Raw genomic sequence first — 18,516 nt, 5'->3', positions numbered from 1 at the left:
ACGTGGTGGATGGGGGGGGACACGTTTTCATCAAAAAGTGCACCAAGAGCCTCCATTTTGTTGACTAAGTGTGCTGCTGCCACTTTCTTTTTTAACATGTCTTGCACTTGCCACAGCAGCATGCACCCATGTGCTGGCTACATTTTTGTTTTTACTTTAAATCAATGATCTGCAGCTGCTTCTTCGAGGCCAGGGGCGCTTTAAATCAATGAACTGCATCGGCTTTTGTGGGGCCAGTGACTTCCGCCGCCGCCTGCTTCTCTCCCCCTGCCTGTCCTTAGTCCAACCATCCCCGGTTTTATAATTACCTGTGCCCGGGGTCCACTCTACTTCTGGCTTCGGCAGCATCCTGAGCGGTCACTGTGCCCACGGACGGTGACATCGCGTTGAGGACATCACTCATTGCGCTGCACAGCATCGCAGGAGCCAGAAGTAGTGCGGACCCTGGGAACAGGTAATTATGAAACCGGGGATGGGGGAGGCAATGGGGCAGCAGCTGTCTCTGGCAGGGGGGGCGGTGCATTATCGTCAAGGTAATTGCTGATAACGTCCAAAATCATGAATATCGGCCAAAATACATTGATCCCTAATACATAATAAAGAGAAACTTGGTTGCCTATAGCAACTAATCAGAACTAGAGATGAGCGAACTTACAGTAAATTCGATTCATCACGAACTTCTCGGCTCGGCAGTTGATGTCTTATCCTGCATAAATTCAGCTTTGAGGTGCTCCAGTGGGCTGGAAAGGTGGATACAGTCCTAGGGAAAGGGTCTCCTAGGACTGTATCCACGTTTTCCAGCCCACGGGAGCACCTGAAAGCTGAACTAATTTATGCAAGATAAGTCATCAACTGCCAAGCCGAGAAGTTCATGACTAATCGAATTTACTGTGAGTTCGCTCATCTCTAATCAGAACTTGACATTACTGTTAAACTCTTGTTGCTATTGGTAACTTGATATTTATGTATTTTTAGGAAGGTGCTGGTACCACAACATAAACCCTTCCTTGTTCCTTCAGTGTAATGGCAGGACACAGTTGCATGAGATGGTGTGACACTAACTCCATACACAAAACTACTTGTGGTGAATCGGGGTTCTTCCATTTAAAAATAAACTTGTGTTTGCAGAATGGAAATTACATGATGACTGTCACTCTAGAAGAAATTCTACTTACTGGAAAACCCCAATATCACAAGAAGGATCTTATGTGCCCTATTCTTCCTGCTCTCCCAGGTAATCCTTACAGATAAGTCAGATGACTACGTCATTATTGGTCTTTTTTTTTTTTTTTTTTTTTCTTTGGGTGGTTTTTTCCTACTCGGCAGAAAGCTTGGTGCTTTGCTTCACAGACTTTGGGGGGGGGGGGGGGGGGGGGGCACGTAGACTTCCCCCCCCCACCCCATTGCAATGGGACAGGTTGCAGTTCATCTGGAAGTCTCCTGTAAAGTAAAACCTACATGCATTTTGTGACTGGCTAAGATCAAACATAATAGTAAATGCAGGCTACTAGGGCCTTGATGTTGAATCAATAATGTAATACTGTTGTCTTCTAAATCTTCTATAGCTATGGATGCTCCTAGTGCGAGTGAGTGCGCTTCAGTTCAGCAAGCTGACCGTCTGCAGTGTGCCAATGACTCTGTATCCAGAGAGATCTGTGAAGGCCTTGGATGCTGCTTCTCTCAGGATGTCACCCTGCGCTGCTTCTATGGAAAGAAATGTAAGGCTTCTATAAAGCTACTGGAACTAGTGTAGCAGAGTGATGCATGACAACCATGGCTACGGTGCACCTTATGTGGCCTGCAGGTAGAACAGTATACTAGAACAAGGAACGAGCTGCACACTGCTTCTAGAAAGTAAGGCCAGTGTTCACTACTCAGCTGTTGGAATACATATAACTTTATTGTTACCTCTAAAGAATTATCCATCCTTGGGTCCTAAAGCTGGTGATACTTCTGCATAAACTGGCTCAGTAGTGCCCAGAACTTGGTTATCTGGGTACAAGCCACCAGTGATCATGAACACTCGTAGAGGGGTAGTAATGTGTCGCTGCCTTAACAATTTGTCTTCCCTGTACATAGTGACTGCCTATTGCTCTGCTGAGAACACCATGGTGGTTGCCATCTCAAAAGACCTGGCTGTACCATCCCTACTCCTGGACTCTGTACGTGTAGTGGATGTAGATTCCAACTCCTGCCCCAACCTGAGGGTAGCAACAACTGCATCATTCATTGGGTACCAGATCCCGCTGTCCTGTGGGAGTCCCCAACAGGTAACTGAAAACAATCCATAAATCTCTGCAAGATGAGCCTGCATTTGAGTCTAAGGCTCTGTTCACATGCTGCAATGTTCACAGAATGTCCATGCAAACATTCTGGACACTGCTGGGACTGCACAGGAATGCTCTGTCCCATAGAACATGGTCGTTCTTTGCATAGACACAGAAAATGGAATTTCTGTGCCAGAAACATCTGGGGCAGAAAATCCACCATGTGCACATCAGCAGAATCCCATTGAATTCATCAGGACTCTGCTCAGAAATCACTGCCAGATTGTAATGCATAGAAATGTGAACATGGCCTCAGGCTTCTACCAGCTTTGCTCTGTCTGCAATGAATTGTATGCACACTGCAATCTAACTTGGTCTTGCAGACTTAATTTAGTAAGGTTGTCTGACTGGTCTGGCTTCACAGGTGGCTGGCATGTCTATAGTGTACGAACACACATTTGAGGCAACCAAAAATATAAGGACTTGGCCAATGGGATCCATCACTAGAGACAGTACAATAAGGTAAGAATTCCAGAGTGATGGCGACCCTACTAGCACTGGTCAGATTACTAACATGCTCATCTTAATGCAGGGTGACTGTACGCTGCAGCTACTCCAATTCTGGTATTACCCCTCTGCAAGTAGAAGTTCTGACCCTTCCTCCACCTCTCCCTGTATCTACATCTGGACCTCTGCTCCTGGAGATGAGAATAGCCCGAGGTAACTTGGTTTGAACTGGTCAAAGTACAAATTCTGTACAGCTTTGATACATTGTAGGATTCAGCATAAGATCTGATAAAATCTAAAGCAGATGCTGTTGCAAAAATGTAGTGATATAGGATGTTTGTAAAGATGTACAGGTAAAAAAATATGGCCTAGCTTAATGTCCAGACTACAGTAAGGATCTCACATCAGGGGCCATGGGGAAATGCATTAAGACTCCACTTACTCTTGTGGCAAACTGGGACATGACACAGGTGGTCTCTGGCTTGTCCAGAGGCCTAATAAAAAGATTGTGTAAACTTAGCAATGCCCTTGTACAATTTATCCTTGTAAACTTTATAAATGCTTAAGAGCAGGAATTTGGGTTAGGGTCAATCTTGTTGCAGACTGGATTGGTGATTAATGAAGCCTAAATGTAGGAGGTAATCCTGATATTGGCAGTACCTTGGCTCACTATCTTCAGCCTCATCAGAACAATTCATGTTTAAGGGTGAGTTCCCACACAGTGTATACGCAGTTTATTTCACGTTGCGCAAAATTTACTGCAGCAGCGGGAAATACGCTGCGTATTCTTTGCTCACTATACACAGGGCTTTCCGGTGGCAGCCCTATGCGTGTAGTGAGTTTTAGAGGCAGGGCCGTGTGCCAGCATGACTGTGACGCGCAGCTCCGCCTCCAAAACTCACTGCACACATAGGGCTGCCGCTGGAAAGCCCTGCGTGTACAGTGAGCAAGGAATATGCAGCATATTTTCCGCTGCTGCCATAAATTTTGCGCAGCATGAAATGCGCTGCATCTAGGCTGTGTGGGAATGCACCCTAACAGAGGGACTGACCTATTCCAGCTTTGGAAGCAAAACTGAACTGTTACTGAAAATACACAAGTTGGTTTCAGATGCCCAACTAACCTGAGTAACACCTGGAAAAGCTATAATGAGCCTCCAGATGTGAAACTGGTTTAGTATTATAGATCTAATTAAATGATTGCTTATAAATGTCCCATAGGGGAAAAGGTGTGAAGGTAATTCTTCAAGAATGAGAAACACAGATAAAGCACTTTAAAATCCACAAGCAGCTTTTAGAAGTACTTATATTTATTCAGACTCGGAGCTGTAGTTTCCTTCCAATCTGCAGATATCAGTAGTGTGCAGCTGTAGTAGCCGCTACTTTATAAAGCTCTTCCATAGTCAGTTGGATTAGTGTTACAGAAACTGATGTCCATGTCTTACAGATGGGCAGTATACCACATACTATGCAGATCAAGATTATCCTATTGAGAGAATATTAAGGGATCCTGTAGATGTCGAAGTTCGGATTCTGCAGAGGACTGACCCCAGCATAATCCTGGTCTTAAACAACTGTTGGGCCACCAATTCTCCTGTGCCTACTGATGCTCCCCAATGGCCCATCTTATTAAACAGGTGAGGACTGACTTACAGAATGTCTTGTTCATGGTAGCCAAGGTATAACTATATATTGTGTTCACGTTTCAGCTGCCCTTTTGAAGGAGACAACTATCTTACCCAGCTGGTTCCTGTTGGCCCTTCCACACAGGCCGTGCCTTTCCCAACACACTACAAGCGCTTCATTGTTAGCACCTTCACCTTTGTGGATTCTAGCACCCAGACTGCTCTTAATGGATTGGTAAGCTTCTTCTATGTAACCTTTAGACTTGTCTATTGCAGCATTGGTGCCCTATTACTAAACCAGATAATGTGTTAAAACTGATCACTTGACTAGATGCCCCTAGCAGACTTGCTATGTAACATACTCAGTACTTGATCTTCTATACAACAGCATTTGTTCCAAAATGAGCAGTCTAAACCAGAAGTTGAAGACATTGTACAATGACTTGTCTTGTGGCCCTACAGGTGTACTTCCACTGCAGCGCTTCTGTATGTGTCCCATCTGCCACGGAGTCATGTTCTGTGAACTGCACCCCAAGGAATAGTATGTATTGATGTATATTGTTTCTCAAAAAGTTTGACACCTGTTGAAAGATTCTATCCACATTGTTTACTACTAAAAGTGCAACTTTTTTCTGAATAGAATCTGTTTCTTGAATGTGCTTACTCTATGCACTTAAAGATTGAGGCCACTTAGTGTTCCTAATTTGCTAATTTTGTATAAAACCATGTGAGGGTGCATTTACACCATGTTTTGCAGTACAGTATCCTGTATTGCAAAAATTTGAAACTGTAATGAAGACACATGCCAAACAATGCATCCGTCTTGTGTCTTTATTTTATCATAAACAGATGCAACTAGACATTTTTTCAATCTATAGACAGGTTTAAATTTGTACACACATTTTGGTAGTTTGAGGAATTTTTTCATCAAAAACCTGATACAGGAACTGTATTGCAAAAAAAAGGGGTGTAAATGCACCCTGACCAGTGCTAGAGAAAACATAACAAGAAGCGCTCCATAGTGCATTAAGAGTAGGTGAACTGTACCAATAACTAATGGCAGCGCTTACCCTGTAAGTTGTGCTTAGACCCAGGCACAACACTGGTAGAGTATTCCAAAATGCAGCCAGTCCCACCACTGCAACGGTGTAGCAACTGTAACAAAAACCTACAGACTCCAAAGGGACTTGGATCCGCACAGAAAGGATGGGAGCAATATAGACAAAGGTCGCTTTATTCTGGAACAACGCGTTTTGATGCCGAACAGGCATCTTTTTCAAGTGAACTTGAAAAGGTGCCTGTTCAGCATCAAAACAGGTTGTTCCAGAATAAATCAACCTTTGTCTATATTGCACCAATCCAAGTCCTTTTGGAGTCTGGAGGTTTTTGTTACCCTGACCAATGCTAGGAGTCTCAGTCCCTCAAAGCCGCACATCAGCTGCAGTAAAAAGCTAACTGGCTGACATCTGTTTTTTGAAAGGCAAAGGCATAAGGCAGCCTGGCAGATCCTCTATGCACTATGCAATGTACAGTCCATCAGATTACAAAGTGGGCCATCACAGCAGGACTTCTATGTACTAGACCAGTTTTCAAACTGCCCCATAGATGGCTTCGAAGGGTGCTGTGCCAGCCCACCTGGCAGTGCTCCTAAAATTATGATCTTGGCCACTGTCTGGTCTACGTCCAACCACTGAAAGTAGGTGGGCAGGTAAAAAGCCTGTCTCCCCATCACTGCTAAGACTGCTCCTCCCACTTGCTAAGACACTGACCCAACATTCTTGCTGGAGGTTATGTAGCAGTCCCTTATCAGATGATGACAAACACCACTAATCCTCACGCTACATCACCTATGTGCCCAGAATAAGACTCACTTAAATGGTCGACAGCCACAGAAAATTGTCCCACGGTGTCAGGACTTGGTGGGCTCTTCTGGAGTGACTACACCAGGCAGGCATTGCCTAGTAACACGGCTTCAGGGTGGATCAGGTCCTGGAGATGCTGAGCTGGGAGATGTGATTCTACTGTTGAACCAGGACTGCACCAAGAGGTAACACTGTCTGTGCTACCCTGGTAATACTAGAACAGTGCTGGGTCAGTCTGGGAACCACTATACGATGCCCCCTGCCCCATTAGTGCTAAGGGGAAGGGTTAGTAAGACCTACTCAGACTTTGGAGAAAAACCACAAAATATGGAATCTATAACAAAATACAAATAGTAAAGTTCACATACAGTAAGCACAAATGATCTCTCTAAAAGGTGTCTATAGAGTAACACTTCCCTTTCTCCTGCAGGGAGAGCAGCTAAATCATGGGAACCAGAGGATGCTCCTACCACAGTCACTTCTCATGGTCCAGTTATGTTTTATTCTGAAGCGATGGAAGCAGATAAGGTTCTTCATGAAGAGGAAGGTAATGTGATATACAGATTAACTAATGTGGATATTGGGATCCATGGTAACTTAATGTCTTGGGTCAAATTGCAAGTTGGCATAAGAACACCAACTCATTGGATATTACATTAATTGCACTTTGAGAGATTAATTCTTGTAGGAGCTGAAAATGACACTTGGTTGCATGGTATCCTAAAGTCTAACCCCCTATTACAGGTCCCCTTGGTTCTGATCTTGCCCTGATTTGGCTACAAGGAGCAGCAAGTGTTGGCTTCGTCTTGATGATGTCACTTCTTGGTATCTACTTGTACAGCAGACAAAAGAAATGCGCAGTGTCCAGTGTGAATGCTTGAATAAAGCTTTCTTAAAAGAACTTGTGGTTTTTATTTTGGGGACTGATCGGTTACTGAAGTTGTTGTTACTAAAATTGAGGTAACATGATGCCATAAGGTCCCTGACTGCAGGCAGTTTAATTTCTAGAACTTTTCTGCCCATATAGGATTTTTCTCTAAACAAAGACAATGACTCACTGGACCCAACTGTAGACCACCTTGTGCTGTCTAAAACGCAGTTTGGACCTCCACCTGGAATTCAGGGGCAATTGACTGACTGATATGCAAGTCTTAATACATTTGGCATATTTAATGCAAGTGCACTTCTCAATAAGGGGCAATAGCCTTGTAGGGACCAATCTCCTTACACTTGCAGAAAGGGATGCAGAAGAGTGCTCTATAGGTGGTGGAGTAGTAGTCATAAATATAAAAGCAGTACATGTTTATCATCCTGTGCTACTTCAAGGGCACTTCTGCAGAGTATACATTTCCAGGGGCGAAATGGTCTGACTGCTTAAATGGGCTAGGCAGTCAGCATATCAGCATCACCTTGCTGTGCAGCTTGACATATGTTAGAGCACTGTGAGACCCTATGCACTATAAGAGCCAAATCACTGGAAAGATCTATGGGTTAAACACTGTACAACCATCCTTCACTAGAAAAGACGCACACTTCTAATCTTTAGAATTTCAAAAGCTTTAACATTTAGTTTAAAATAAAAGGTTACAAAAAAAAATTTCACCCATTGTGCTCTCTAAGCGCCAGACAACTTTGGATTCTGGGATGTTTTCACCCTTTTCATGGGCTCCTGGTTAGTCTTTATCCAGGTAATTGTCACTCTGGCTTGGGCTCCCAGTTCCAAGTGCTCCTTCCATCACAAAGGGATAAGGTAATACAGGTGCTGGAAGTATCCAAAGTTGTCTGGCGCTTAGAGCACAATGGGTGAGAATTTTTTTGTAACCTTTTTATATTAACTAAATGTTACTAAAGCTTTTGAAATTCTAAAGATTCGAAGTGTGCGTCTTTTCTAGTGAAGGATGTTCTGAATGGACTGAGCATCCACTTACCATGTCACACTTATACCCTTGTGCTATATTCTGGGTGTTAATCCATTTATTTGTACTGTACAACCATCCACAGAAAATGTTTCAGCAGGTAGGGAAACTACCTTCAGGGTTGGAAACTAGGCCTACTTACACAGCAGGTGCCAGCGGTACTGATCTACTCATTAGTGGTGGGTGTCAGCTGCAGTTAAGGTGAAATGGTCACTCAACCCCTTACTGTGATTAATGCAATATCAGCCCTTATAGACATCTGCTTGGCACAAGTTACAGACCAGGTATAATATGCCTACTAGGGTACCTGGTGTTGGCAGGTCATCCTATGGGGATGAGCTGTGATATTGTAGGCCATAAAAGGAGGTGTGGCTTGCCAGCTGGATTGACACACTCCCTGGGAAATGCAGAACTTGTGAGATGAGGTACTGAAGTGCCATAGACTTGCAACTTTTGACAAAACTCTGACCTTGCATATGGGGGTGTTAGGGTTTAACTACTATAGCTTTATTTGACAAAAGCAACATGCACAAAGTTTTCATCAAAACATATGCAGCTGTCTGGAATCAGCATGGACCAAGACCAGTGCTATGAGGGGGTTGTGACAGATTCATCTGCTGGTTAACCTCTTGGCCCCAATTAGAACGTTGTGGTTAACTGCAGACACCTTTCCATTCGTACAGGTGGTTGTCGTTCACCGACCATGAGGCGGTGGACGATTTTGGGACCTTAGGAAATATCAGAGTGCGGTACAAATCCTATGGAACTAAAAACAGACCCTTTATCTACCAAACACCGCTGGAAGCTGCCGCCTGCCTTCTATTTCGTCCTTTATGTTTTAATGTGTTTTCTTGTGTTCTGGGATGGCAATTGTCTCTGTCCTGGGAGATAATTGGATTTCTTCCCAGTTGTCTGGGAGATAGAGGAGGGAGGTATGGGTAAAGTGGGAAGGGCATATGTTGAAGCCACTGCGACTGGCTACTGTCCACTGTTAGTCTTCCATCAGGTTCCCTAGGGGAGTGTCCACCTGGTGGAGACCTGCATAAATACCGGGCAAGTAGCCCCATTAAAGTCATTACTGTTTGACCCTCAAGATGGAGCTGGTCTCGTTTGTGGGGGGGGGGGGGGAAATACTATTGGGACAGCACTTTCATTATTTCTAGCTATGGAAGGAGTTCGACTGATTTGCTGATCGGGAGCGGCCGCGTTCGTATCCTCTGGTCGGGAGTTGGACGGTCAGCTGGAACCAACCTGCGTTCCGGGAGAAGGGATCATTTCAAGTGGCTGCTTCCTCTACTTGTCGGGGAGTGTTGTAACAATTGGTGGCAAACGGCAGGACAAATCCCATCGCCCAGAAGGCCAGCTACACATCCCAGGATGGAAATGCAGTATGGAGAATTAAGGCGGGCTACCCTTAAAGATATATTGGAACGCAGAGGACGATCAGCAAGTAATCTAAAGAGAGATTGTTGCCATATTATTGGAAATGGATGCGGCACAGGGAATGGAGAGAGCTAATGTGCCTGGCATACTGGATTTAACACCTGGGGAGGTACAATTTAACCAGGGCAGTCCAGATAAGGCTGGCACACTTCGGCCCCAACCCTGCAGCAGATATTGTAGTGCAGGTGCAAGCAGCACAGCAGGTGCCCCAGGGAAGAGGAGCCGCCGCAGCAGAGGTACCCAATAACAATATTGGAAGGAGGAAGGTACCGTTTGCAGCATTTAAAAATGTTGTTGAATCAGGAGATTTTGACGAGTTCCTGGCTGATTTTGAAAGGCAGTGTGCCTTACACCAGGTACCCGCAGAAGAATGGGTCACCATCCTCTCTGGGAAGTTATCCGGCCAGGCCAGTGAGGTGATTCGGGCCATCCCAGAGGAGGAAATTACAAGTTACCGGCAGTAAAGGATGCCCTTTTGGCCAGATACGCTGTAACCCCTGAGACGTACCGGCGGCATTTCCGGGACACTAACAAACAAGCTGGCGATTCCTATGTGGAGTGGGCATGCAGACTACACCGCACCGCAGCCCACTGGATGGCAGGTGCCAAGCGGTAACTGGGGAAGAGGTACTACAAGCGTTTTTGTTGGAGCACTGCTTTGATTGTTTTCCTGCAGGAGTTCGAGAGTGGGTTAGGGACCGCAAACCCGCTACCTTACCCGAAGCTGCTCGTCTGGCTGATGAGTACACAGATGCACGGAAGCTGGACCAGGCAACAACCAAGGTCCCTACCCGAGTGGAGTACAAACCGGCAGCACCTCCAACCTCTACTATGTATCACCCCTCCGGCGCAACACATCCCCACGATGCCACCAGCGAACAATTATGTTCAACCAGCCCGATTTAACGCCCGGGATTACTCCCAGCCCGATTCAATGCCCGGGATTACTCCCACTCAGACAGCTAGTAGTACCCGCAAAATACCGGCAGGAGATTCTGCGGATAGGGCATGATGTTCAGCTAGCTGGAAATCTAGGATCCCAACGCACAGCCTATAGGATCCTGCAGAACTTCTTTTGGCCAAATTTCAATCAGGCTGTGCGGATATATTGTAGTACGTGTGACACTTGTCAATGGGTAGGAAAGTGGGGGGATCACCCAAGAGCTAGGCTTATGTCTATGCCTATCATTGGGGAGCCCTTTGCCCGCATAGCCGTTGACATTGTAGGTCCACACGTGGTGGACTACGCCACCCGCTACCCAGAGGCAGTAGCGCTGTCTAATGTAGAGGCAGAGACAGTTTCTGATGCCCTGGTTAGGATTTTTACCAGGGTTGGGTTCCCTAAGGAGATTCTCTCTGACCAGGGAACCCCAATTTACCACTGTGCACACCCAACAACTGTGGAAGGTGTGCGGCATTAAACCACTGCTTAGCTCACCTTATCCACAGAATAACGGTCTCTGCGAGCGATTGAATGGCACCCTCAAAACAGATGTTGAGGACCTTTTCCGACACTTGCAGAGACTGGGAGCGATTCCTGCCTCATCTGTTTTCCTACAGAGAGGTACCCCAGGAATCTACTGGGTTCTCCCCCTTTGAGTTGCTATATGGGAGAAGGGGTACCTACGCAGAAAACGCAGCTCCGGCAGAGAGCAGCACGACTGATGGTTAATTGGCCTCCACCACCCCCATATTGTCACACCAAAATCTGACCCTCCTATCCCGCAACCTGTCCTCCCAAATCTCCGTGGCCAGAACTATCGGAAACAGCTCCAGTAAAACTAAATTCGACAGCAACCCAGCCGCACGCCAAGACTCAGGCCACTCCCCAGCACACCACTGCCCATGAAAGGTAGGGCCCCAAAACCCACTGAACACGAGGCATCGGTGAACAATTCCAGCTCCCCTATCATCCATCCAAGGTAACAACCACTGCGACCTCCCATTATACAAAGGCAAAAATGACTCCCAAACCACCAAGTCGTCCCGAACTTCCGCATTCAAGCGCACATAGTGATGGGGAACTAACACCCCCGCTGTGGCCAACCCCAACCGCCTGCAAAAAACCCTCCCCATAGGCATAATGCGACAGGCAACGTTCAATTTGCCAAACAACGATTGCACCTCCTGCAACTTTGCTTTCCTGACCCGGTGAAATCTCGCCACATTCTCCAACTACCCCCCACCATCCATGCCCACCCTTTTCCAGCATCATCCCAACCCCCTTCCCAGCACAATCCCTGCTCACCCCCCCCCCCCCCCACCCCTTTCTCACCAGGGGTGCCCCAGCTTTTTCAAAACTACAAATCCTAGCATGCTGGGAGTTGTAGTTTTGCAACAGCTGGAGGGTTGGGAAACACTGACATAAATAAGTGTTTCCCAACCAAGGTGTCTCCAAAGCAAAGCTACAATGCTGTCCATGCATGCTGGGAGTTGTAGTTTTGCAACAGCTGGAGGCACTCTGGTTGGGAAACATGAGATAGGACATAGATCAGTGTTTCCTTAACAGGGTGCCTCCAGCTGTTCAAAACTACAACTCCCAGCATGCTAGGTTTTGTAGTTTTGCAACAACTGGAGTCACCCTGGTTAGGAAACATTGATCTATGTCCTATATCAGGGGTTCTCAACTGGCAGACCACGGTCCGGATCCGGACTGCGTCCACCAGTCATTCGGACCATCCGCTGGATCTCCCCTTATTCATTTGTAGCTGTGTCTTTAAAACGCCAATACAAATGAATAGCCGCGGCTTGGAGCAAGGGAGCGATGTGTCCCTGCTCTGCGCTTCTCCTATGATGCAGGTGGGACCATTAGCTGCCTGCATCATCTGCTCTGGCCAGGCCTGACTAGAAGAGGCCAGAGCAGTGGAGCAGTGCGGGACCTGGGAGGGCGAGCCTAAGCTCTCAGGTAAAAGTTTGTGTTCCCACATCTGTGACTCTCCAGTTATTGTAGAACTACAGTTACCATCATGACCTTTTGTCTGTGCATGATGGGAGTTGTAGTTTACAACAGATGGAGAGTTACAGTGGCAAAGATCATATGGGGGTACAGTGGCATCATTAATTCTGTGGGTACAGTGGCATCCTTAATTTTGTGGAACAGAGTGGCATCCTTAATTATGTGGGCACAGTGGCATCATAAATTCTGGGGTCACAGTGGCATCTTTAATTTTGTGGGACACAGTGGCATCCTTAATTCTGTAGGCACAGTGGCATCATTACTTCTGGAGGCACAGTGGCATCAATACTTCTGTGGGCACAGTGGCATAATTAATTCTGGGGATACAGTTGTGTCATTAATTCTGTGGTCCCAGTGGCATCATTAATTCTGTGGTCCCAGTGGCATCATTAATTCTGTGGTCCCAGTGGCATCATTAATTCTGTGGTCACAGAGGCATCATAAATTCTGTGGGCACAGTTGCATCATAAATTCTGTGGGCACAGTAGCATCATAAATTCTGTGGGCACAGTGGCATCATTAATTCTGTGGGCACAGTGGTATCATTAATTCTGTGGGCACAGTGGCATCATTAATTCTGTGGTCACTGGCATCATTAATTCTGGGGTCACAGTGGCGTCATTCATTCTATAGGCACAGTGGCTTCATTTTATTGTTTTAAGAGACACAGAGGTACAATTAGTCAGCGTTAGAGCATAGCATCTGCAAGTAATGTTGCATGGGAATAGTGTGTGGCAGTAATATAACAGGGGCCCAGTGTGTGGCAGAATTATTTTCAGGGGCACAGTGGATGGCATTATTATTTTAAGGGGCACAGTGGGTAGCAGTAATATACCAGGGGCACAGTGGGTGGCAGTTTTATATTCAGGGCAAAGTATGTGGTAGTATTATATTCAGGGGTACAGTGTGTGGCAGTATTATATTCAGGGGTACAGTGTGTGGCAGTAATATACCAGTGGCACAGTGTGTGGCAGTATTATATTCAGGGGCCCAGTGTGTGGCAGTATTATATTCAGGGGTACAGTGTGTGGCAGTATTATATTCAGTGGGTACAGTGTGTGGCAGTATTATATTCAGTGGGTACAGTGTGTGGCAGTATTATATTCAGTGGGTACAGTGTGTGGCAGTATTATATTCAGTGGGTACAGTGTGTGGCAGTACTATAGTCAGTGGTTACAGTGTGCAGCAGTATTCAGGTCATACATCCTCCATACTTCAGTTGTTAGTTTGCTATTGCCTTCATGGCAGTGAGGCCGCTAGGTGTGCACCAAGCCTTAGCATACAGCTTGGACCTTTACCGGATGGCAGACCTGGATAAGCGGACCCTCACTAAAAGTAGGTGAGTACCCCTGGTCTATATGTATTCCCTATCTATCTATGTCAGTGTTTCCCAACCAGGGTGCCTCCAGCTGTTGCAAAACTACAACTCCCAGCATGTTGGGGTGACACCATTTTCTACCGCACCGGGTGACACAAACCCTAGCAATGCCACTGCGTATAAGGTGTTAGCTCAGGTATGTGATACTACCTACCTTATAGCCAGCTGTTCAGATGAGAGGATCCAGCGATCCTTTCATGTGAACATGCTGAAGGAGTATCAGGAGAGACCGGAGGTTATCGCTGCAATATGTGCCCCTGCTGCAGACGATACAAAGAGTTTACCCTTACCCGATTTGTTAGAGAGGGACTCCCAGACTGACCTTACCAGCCTTGTACAGCTAGGTGACCGATTGAGCCCCACAGAGAAGGGACAGGCAAGACAGTTTCTGTGGGAGAAGCAGGCGATGTTCTCCCAAGAGCCCGGCTACACTACCCTAGCTGTACATAAGGTAGAGACCCCTGGACATAACCCTCTGCGACAACCCCCTTACCATATCCCTGAAGCAGTCCAAGAAGGAATGCGGAAGGAGATACAGGAGATGACCCAGCTTGGGGTCATCGAACCCTCTGATAGCCCGTGGGCTTCGCCTGTAGTCCTGGTGCCTAAGAAAGATGGGACCACCCGGTTCTGTGTGGACTACAGGCGACTCAACGAGCAAAGCACTGACACCTACCCGATGCCCCGGGTAGATGAATTATTAGACTGCATTGCCAGGGGGCGCTATCTGACCACCATAGACCTGTGTAAAGGCTACTGGCAGATTCCCCTGGCCGAGGATGCTATCCCCAAGTCGGCCTTTGTCACCACATTTGGCTTGTACCAATTCAAGGTCATGACATTTGGGATGAAGAATGCCCCGGCTACCTTCCAGCGCATGGTGGATAGACTTCTTGATGGATTCCAGGAATTTGTTTGTGCATACCTGGATGACATTGTGATCTACAGTGGGTCCTGGGAGGAACACCTGGTGCATGTAGGGGTAGTCCTGGACAAAATTCGGGCCGCTGGCCTGACATTGAAGCCAGAAAAGTGCCATTTAGGCATGGCTGAAGTGCAATACCTGGGTCACAGAGTGGGGTGTGGGAGCCAGAGACCTGAGCCAGCCAAGATAGAGGCAGTAGCTAACTGGCCCACAGCTATCACTAAGACCCAGGTGCTAGCCTTCCTAGGGACAGCAGGGTACTATAGACGCTTTGTCGCCGACTACAGCACTATTGCTAAACCCCTGACTGACCTGACCAAGAAAAATCTCCTTAAGCAGGTCCTGTGGTCTCCATCTTGTAAAGCTGCGTTTCAGGCCCTTAAACAAGCTCTTGTGAATGCCCATGTCCTGGCTGCCCCAGTCCCTAACAAACGGTTTCTCGTCCACACAGATGTTCCATGTTTGGACTGGGGGCTGTGCTGAGCCAGGTCGGGGAAGATGGAGGAGAACACCCTGTCGTATATCTCAGTAGAAAGCTGTTACCCCGAGAAGTGAGTTATGCGGCAGTGGAGAAGGAATGCTTGGCCCTGGTCTGGGCATTGGAAAAGTTAAGCCCTTATTTGTATGGACAGGAATTTTCCCTTGTGACGGACCACAATCCCCTAGTCTGGCTTAACCGGGTTTCAGGAGACAATGGAAGCTGCTGCGATGGCGTTTGGCCTTACAACCATATAACTTCAACATCAGCTACCGACCCGATAAGCAGAACGGGAATGCAGATGAATTGTCTCGGCAAACCGATGTTCTTACCACCTCCTAATCCGGTCATCCCCAAGTTGACCCACCAAAAGGGTCAAGCCGGGTCTGTCGGAGTGTCCCACAAGGGGGGAGCTGAATTGTTACGACACTCCCCGACAGGTAGAGGAAGCCACTGCTTGGAATGATCCCCTTCTCCAGGAACGCAGGTTGGTTCCAGCCGACCATCCAACTCCCGATCGGAGGATACGAACGCGGCTGCTCCCGATCAGCAAATCAGTCGAACTCCTTCCATAGCTAGAAATAACCAAAGCCCTATCCCAATAGTAATCCCCCCACAAAAGAGACCAGCTCCGTCTTGAGGGTCAAACAGGAATGGCTTTAATGGGGCTACCTGCCCGGTATTTATGCAGGTCTCCACCAGGTGGCCACTCCCCTAGGGGACCTGATGGAAGACTGTAAAACATAGTGGACAGTAGCCAATCGCAGTGGCTTCAACATAAGCCCTTCCCACTTTACCCATACCTCCCTCCTCTCTATTCCCCAGACAACTGGGAAGAAATCCAATTATCTCCCAGGACGAAGAAATCCAATTATCTCCCAGGACAGAGACAATTGCCATCCCAGAACACAACAAGAAAACACATTAAAACATACAAAGGACGAAATAGAAGGCGGGCGGCAGCTTCCAGCGGTGTTTGGTAGATAAAGGGTCCGTTTTTAGTTCCATAGGATTTGTACCGCACACTGCTGATTTTTCTTCGGGTCCCAATAAATGGCCACCGCCTCGTGGTCGGCAAACGCCGACCACCCGTACGAATGGAATGGAGAGGTGTCTGCGGTTAACCACAACGTTCTAATTGGGGTCAAGAGGTTAACCAGCAGATGGATCCGTCACAGGGGTGTACTGATATCACTGCTAATTAGACTCAAGGCAGCAGTGAGCCTCTACTGACAAACTATTTACTGTGATTAAGTGGCTGCCTTATTGTCAGTTAACATAAACATTGGCTCACTACTGCCTTATCTAATGAGTCTGTTCTCATGGAAACTATCTATTGTGGCTGAAAAGCTTACTGCTGCCTTACCTAATGTCTTACACAATATAGTGAGTGCAGGAGCTGTGGTCTTTATAGACATGGGTCCCAGCCGTTATCAGCCATCATGCCGTTAGATGTCATGATCATTGCATCTAAATGAGCAGGCTTTCAGAGACTCATCAGATCACTTGCAGCATGACTGAGGTCTCTTTAGCTGCTCTGCTGCAATCCACTTGTATGGTCTGCCTTCTGGAAGCCTATACAAGCCTGTGAATGGAAAAATGTTATGGCTCTTAAGCAGCGAGGAGCAAAGAGACAGTAGTACACTGCTAGCACAGCTATATATGAAATATTACCTATTTTAACTTAGAAATGCTGCTATGGTGAAAAAGAGGGTCTTAGCTTATTATTTGGCCAATACAGCTCTGTGCTGCTGAAATTATTTTGCTTGTATTTGTAGTTCAGCCAAACAGCGTGCACCTGTATAATTTCATACAATGGTTGTGTATTAGAATGCGCTATATAATGTGTATATTTATAATTTGTCAAATACAGACCTCAGTATAGCCCTTCCCTTGCACAATACCCCAGAATGACATCCTTCTCTGATGTCACTCAATTTTTCTTTTCTTCACCTGGCCCTGACCTCCACAAAAAACTGCTCCCTCTGTAGAATCTGACACACAGCCAGAAGCACAGACGGATTATTTATTCAATAAAATTCCACCAGCCCTACAAATTCACAGGGGATACAATACCCTTTCTGTGCTACTGTTAGTGGGGTGTCCTAGCACCAATAGCTGCAGTGTGGCTTTATACTGTCGCGGGCAGTTTGGTAGCGTACTGTGTTGGGCCCAATAAAAGCCTTACTGGTAATGATTGTATTTCATTGTGTTGTGTGGTAATAACTCAAGTATGAATTATGGTCATAAAAATGAATCACAAGTTTTTTTTTTCAAAATTATGACCTGGTGAGTTGTAGACAAAGCCAATCAATACAATTTACATCTGAGTCCGACTATTTCCTCAGATATAAACAAAGTCTTTTATGATGGGATGACATTAACGCTTAAAGATGTAGTTTTGTAATATACAATACACAGGTATTAAAGTATGCAAATTTTATTGGTTATAAACAATCTATTAGATATGCTAGTAAACATAAAATTGTTAATTCACTACATATAGTAGAGCAAAACATGTGAGTAGTAAGTAACTTGTTACAATAAAACAAGAGCTGCTAGGTTAGAAATATCATGCAATAAAAGTTACATATCACTCTGTCCAGAGGACACCCCATGATATCAAGATGGGCAATATTTAATCATAGACATCAATATGGAATACTAAATACACTCCCCACCCCTTTCTAAACAACTACAAATCACATGATTCCAACAATGGGCAAATCCATCTAAGGAAATAAACATGGAAGAAGTTTAATATACTTCCACCCCATTCTGGATTATTTTCTATATGTGATCTTGGTAAGACAAATAGCAGAGTTTTTTGATCTTGCTAGACTATATTTTAGGAGGAAGAACTTGAAACAAGTTTCCTGTGTGGGAAATATACTTATAACCCTTACTTTGGTAAGTAGGAGTTCTATCAATATGTATAAGCAATTATTTAATGCTTTGATAGATTAGGAGTCTTGATTCTTCTGCAGGTAGAATGAAGTCTCGCAATATCCTAAAACTATAATCTCAATATGGAGATAATTCATTATTTAAATTTATTTGCCAATCTAAATGGTATAATTCCATACACATTATCCAAATTGGTCTTAATTAAATGGAATACCATTTTTGTGGGTCTTACCAGGTCTATTTAAGAACCTTG

The 18,516-nt window shown here is 45.8% G+C and overlaps 1 protein-coding gene across 11 annotated transcripts in view; it reads left to right on the top strand.

The window, feature by feature from the left end:
- LOC130267318 (zona pellucida sperm-binding protein 4-like) overlaps positions 1-7,155 on the top strand; it is a 112,936-nt gene extending 105,781 nt beyond the window's left edge. For all 11 annotated transcript variants that reach the window (XM_056516868.1, XM_056516872.1, XM_056516871.1 and 8 more), the window contains 10 exons: positions 1,129-1,234; positions 1,566-1,718; positions 2,080-2,270; positions 2,692-2,789; positions 2,860-2,987; positions 4,221-4,410; positions 4,483-4,633; positions 4,861-4,939; positions 6,691-6,807; positions 7,005-7,155. In XM_056516868.1, coding sequence (XP_056372843.1) covers positions 1,129-1,234; positions 1,566-1,718; positions 2,080-2,270; positions 2,692-2,789; positions 2,860-2,987; positions 4,221-4,410; positions 4,483-4,633; positions 4,861-4,939; positions 6,691-6,807; positions 7,005-7,141 — 1,350 coding nt within the window. In that variant the 3' untranslated portion in view covers positions 7,142-7,155. The remainder of the gene's footprint in view (positions 1-1,128; positions 1,235-1,565; positions 1,719-2,079; positions 2,271-2,691; positions 2,790-2,859; positions 2,988-4,220; positions 4,411-4,482; positions 4,634-4,860; positions 4,940-6,690; positions 6,808-7,004) is intronic.
- The last annotated feature ends 11,361 nt before the right edge of the window (positions 7,156-18,516 follow it).

Source organism: Hyla sarda, chromosome 4, assembly GCF_029499605.1.
Source record: "Hyla sarda isolate aHylSar1 chromosome 4, aHylSar1.hap1, whole genome shotgun sequence".
Taxonomy (NCBI): domain Eukaryota; kingdom Metazoa; phylum Chordata; class Amphibia; order Anura; family Hylidae; genus Hyla; species Hyla sarda.
This window is presented reverse-complemented; position numbering and strand designations above follow the sequence as displayed.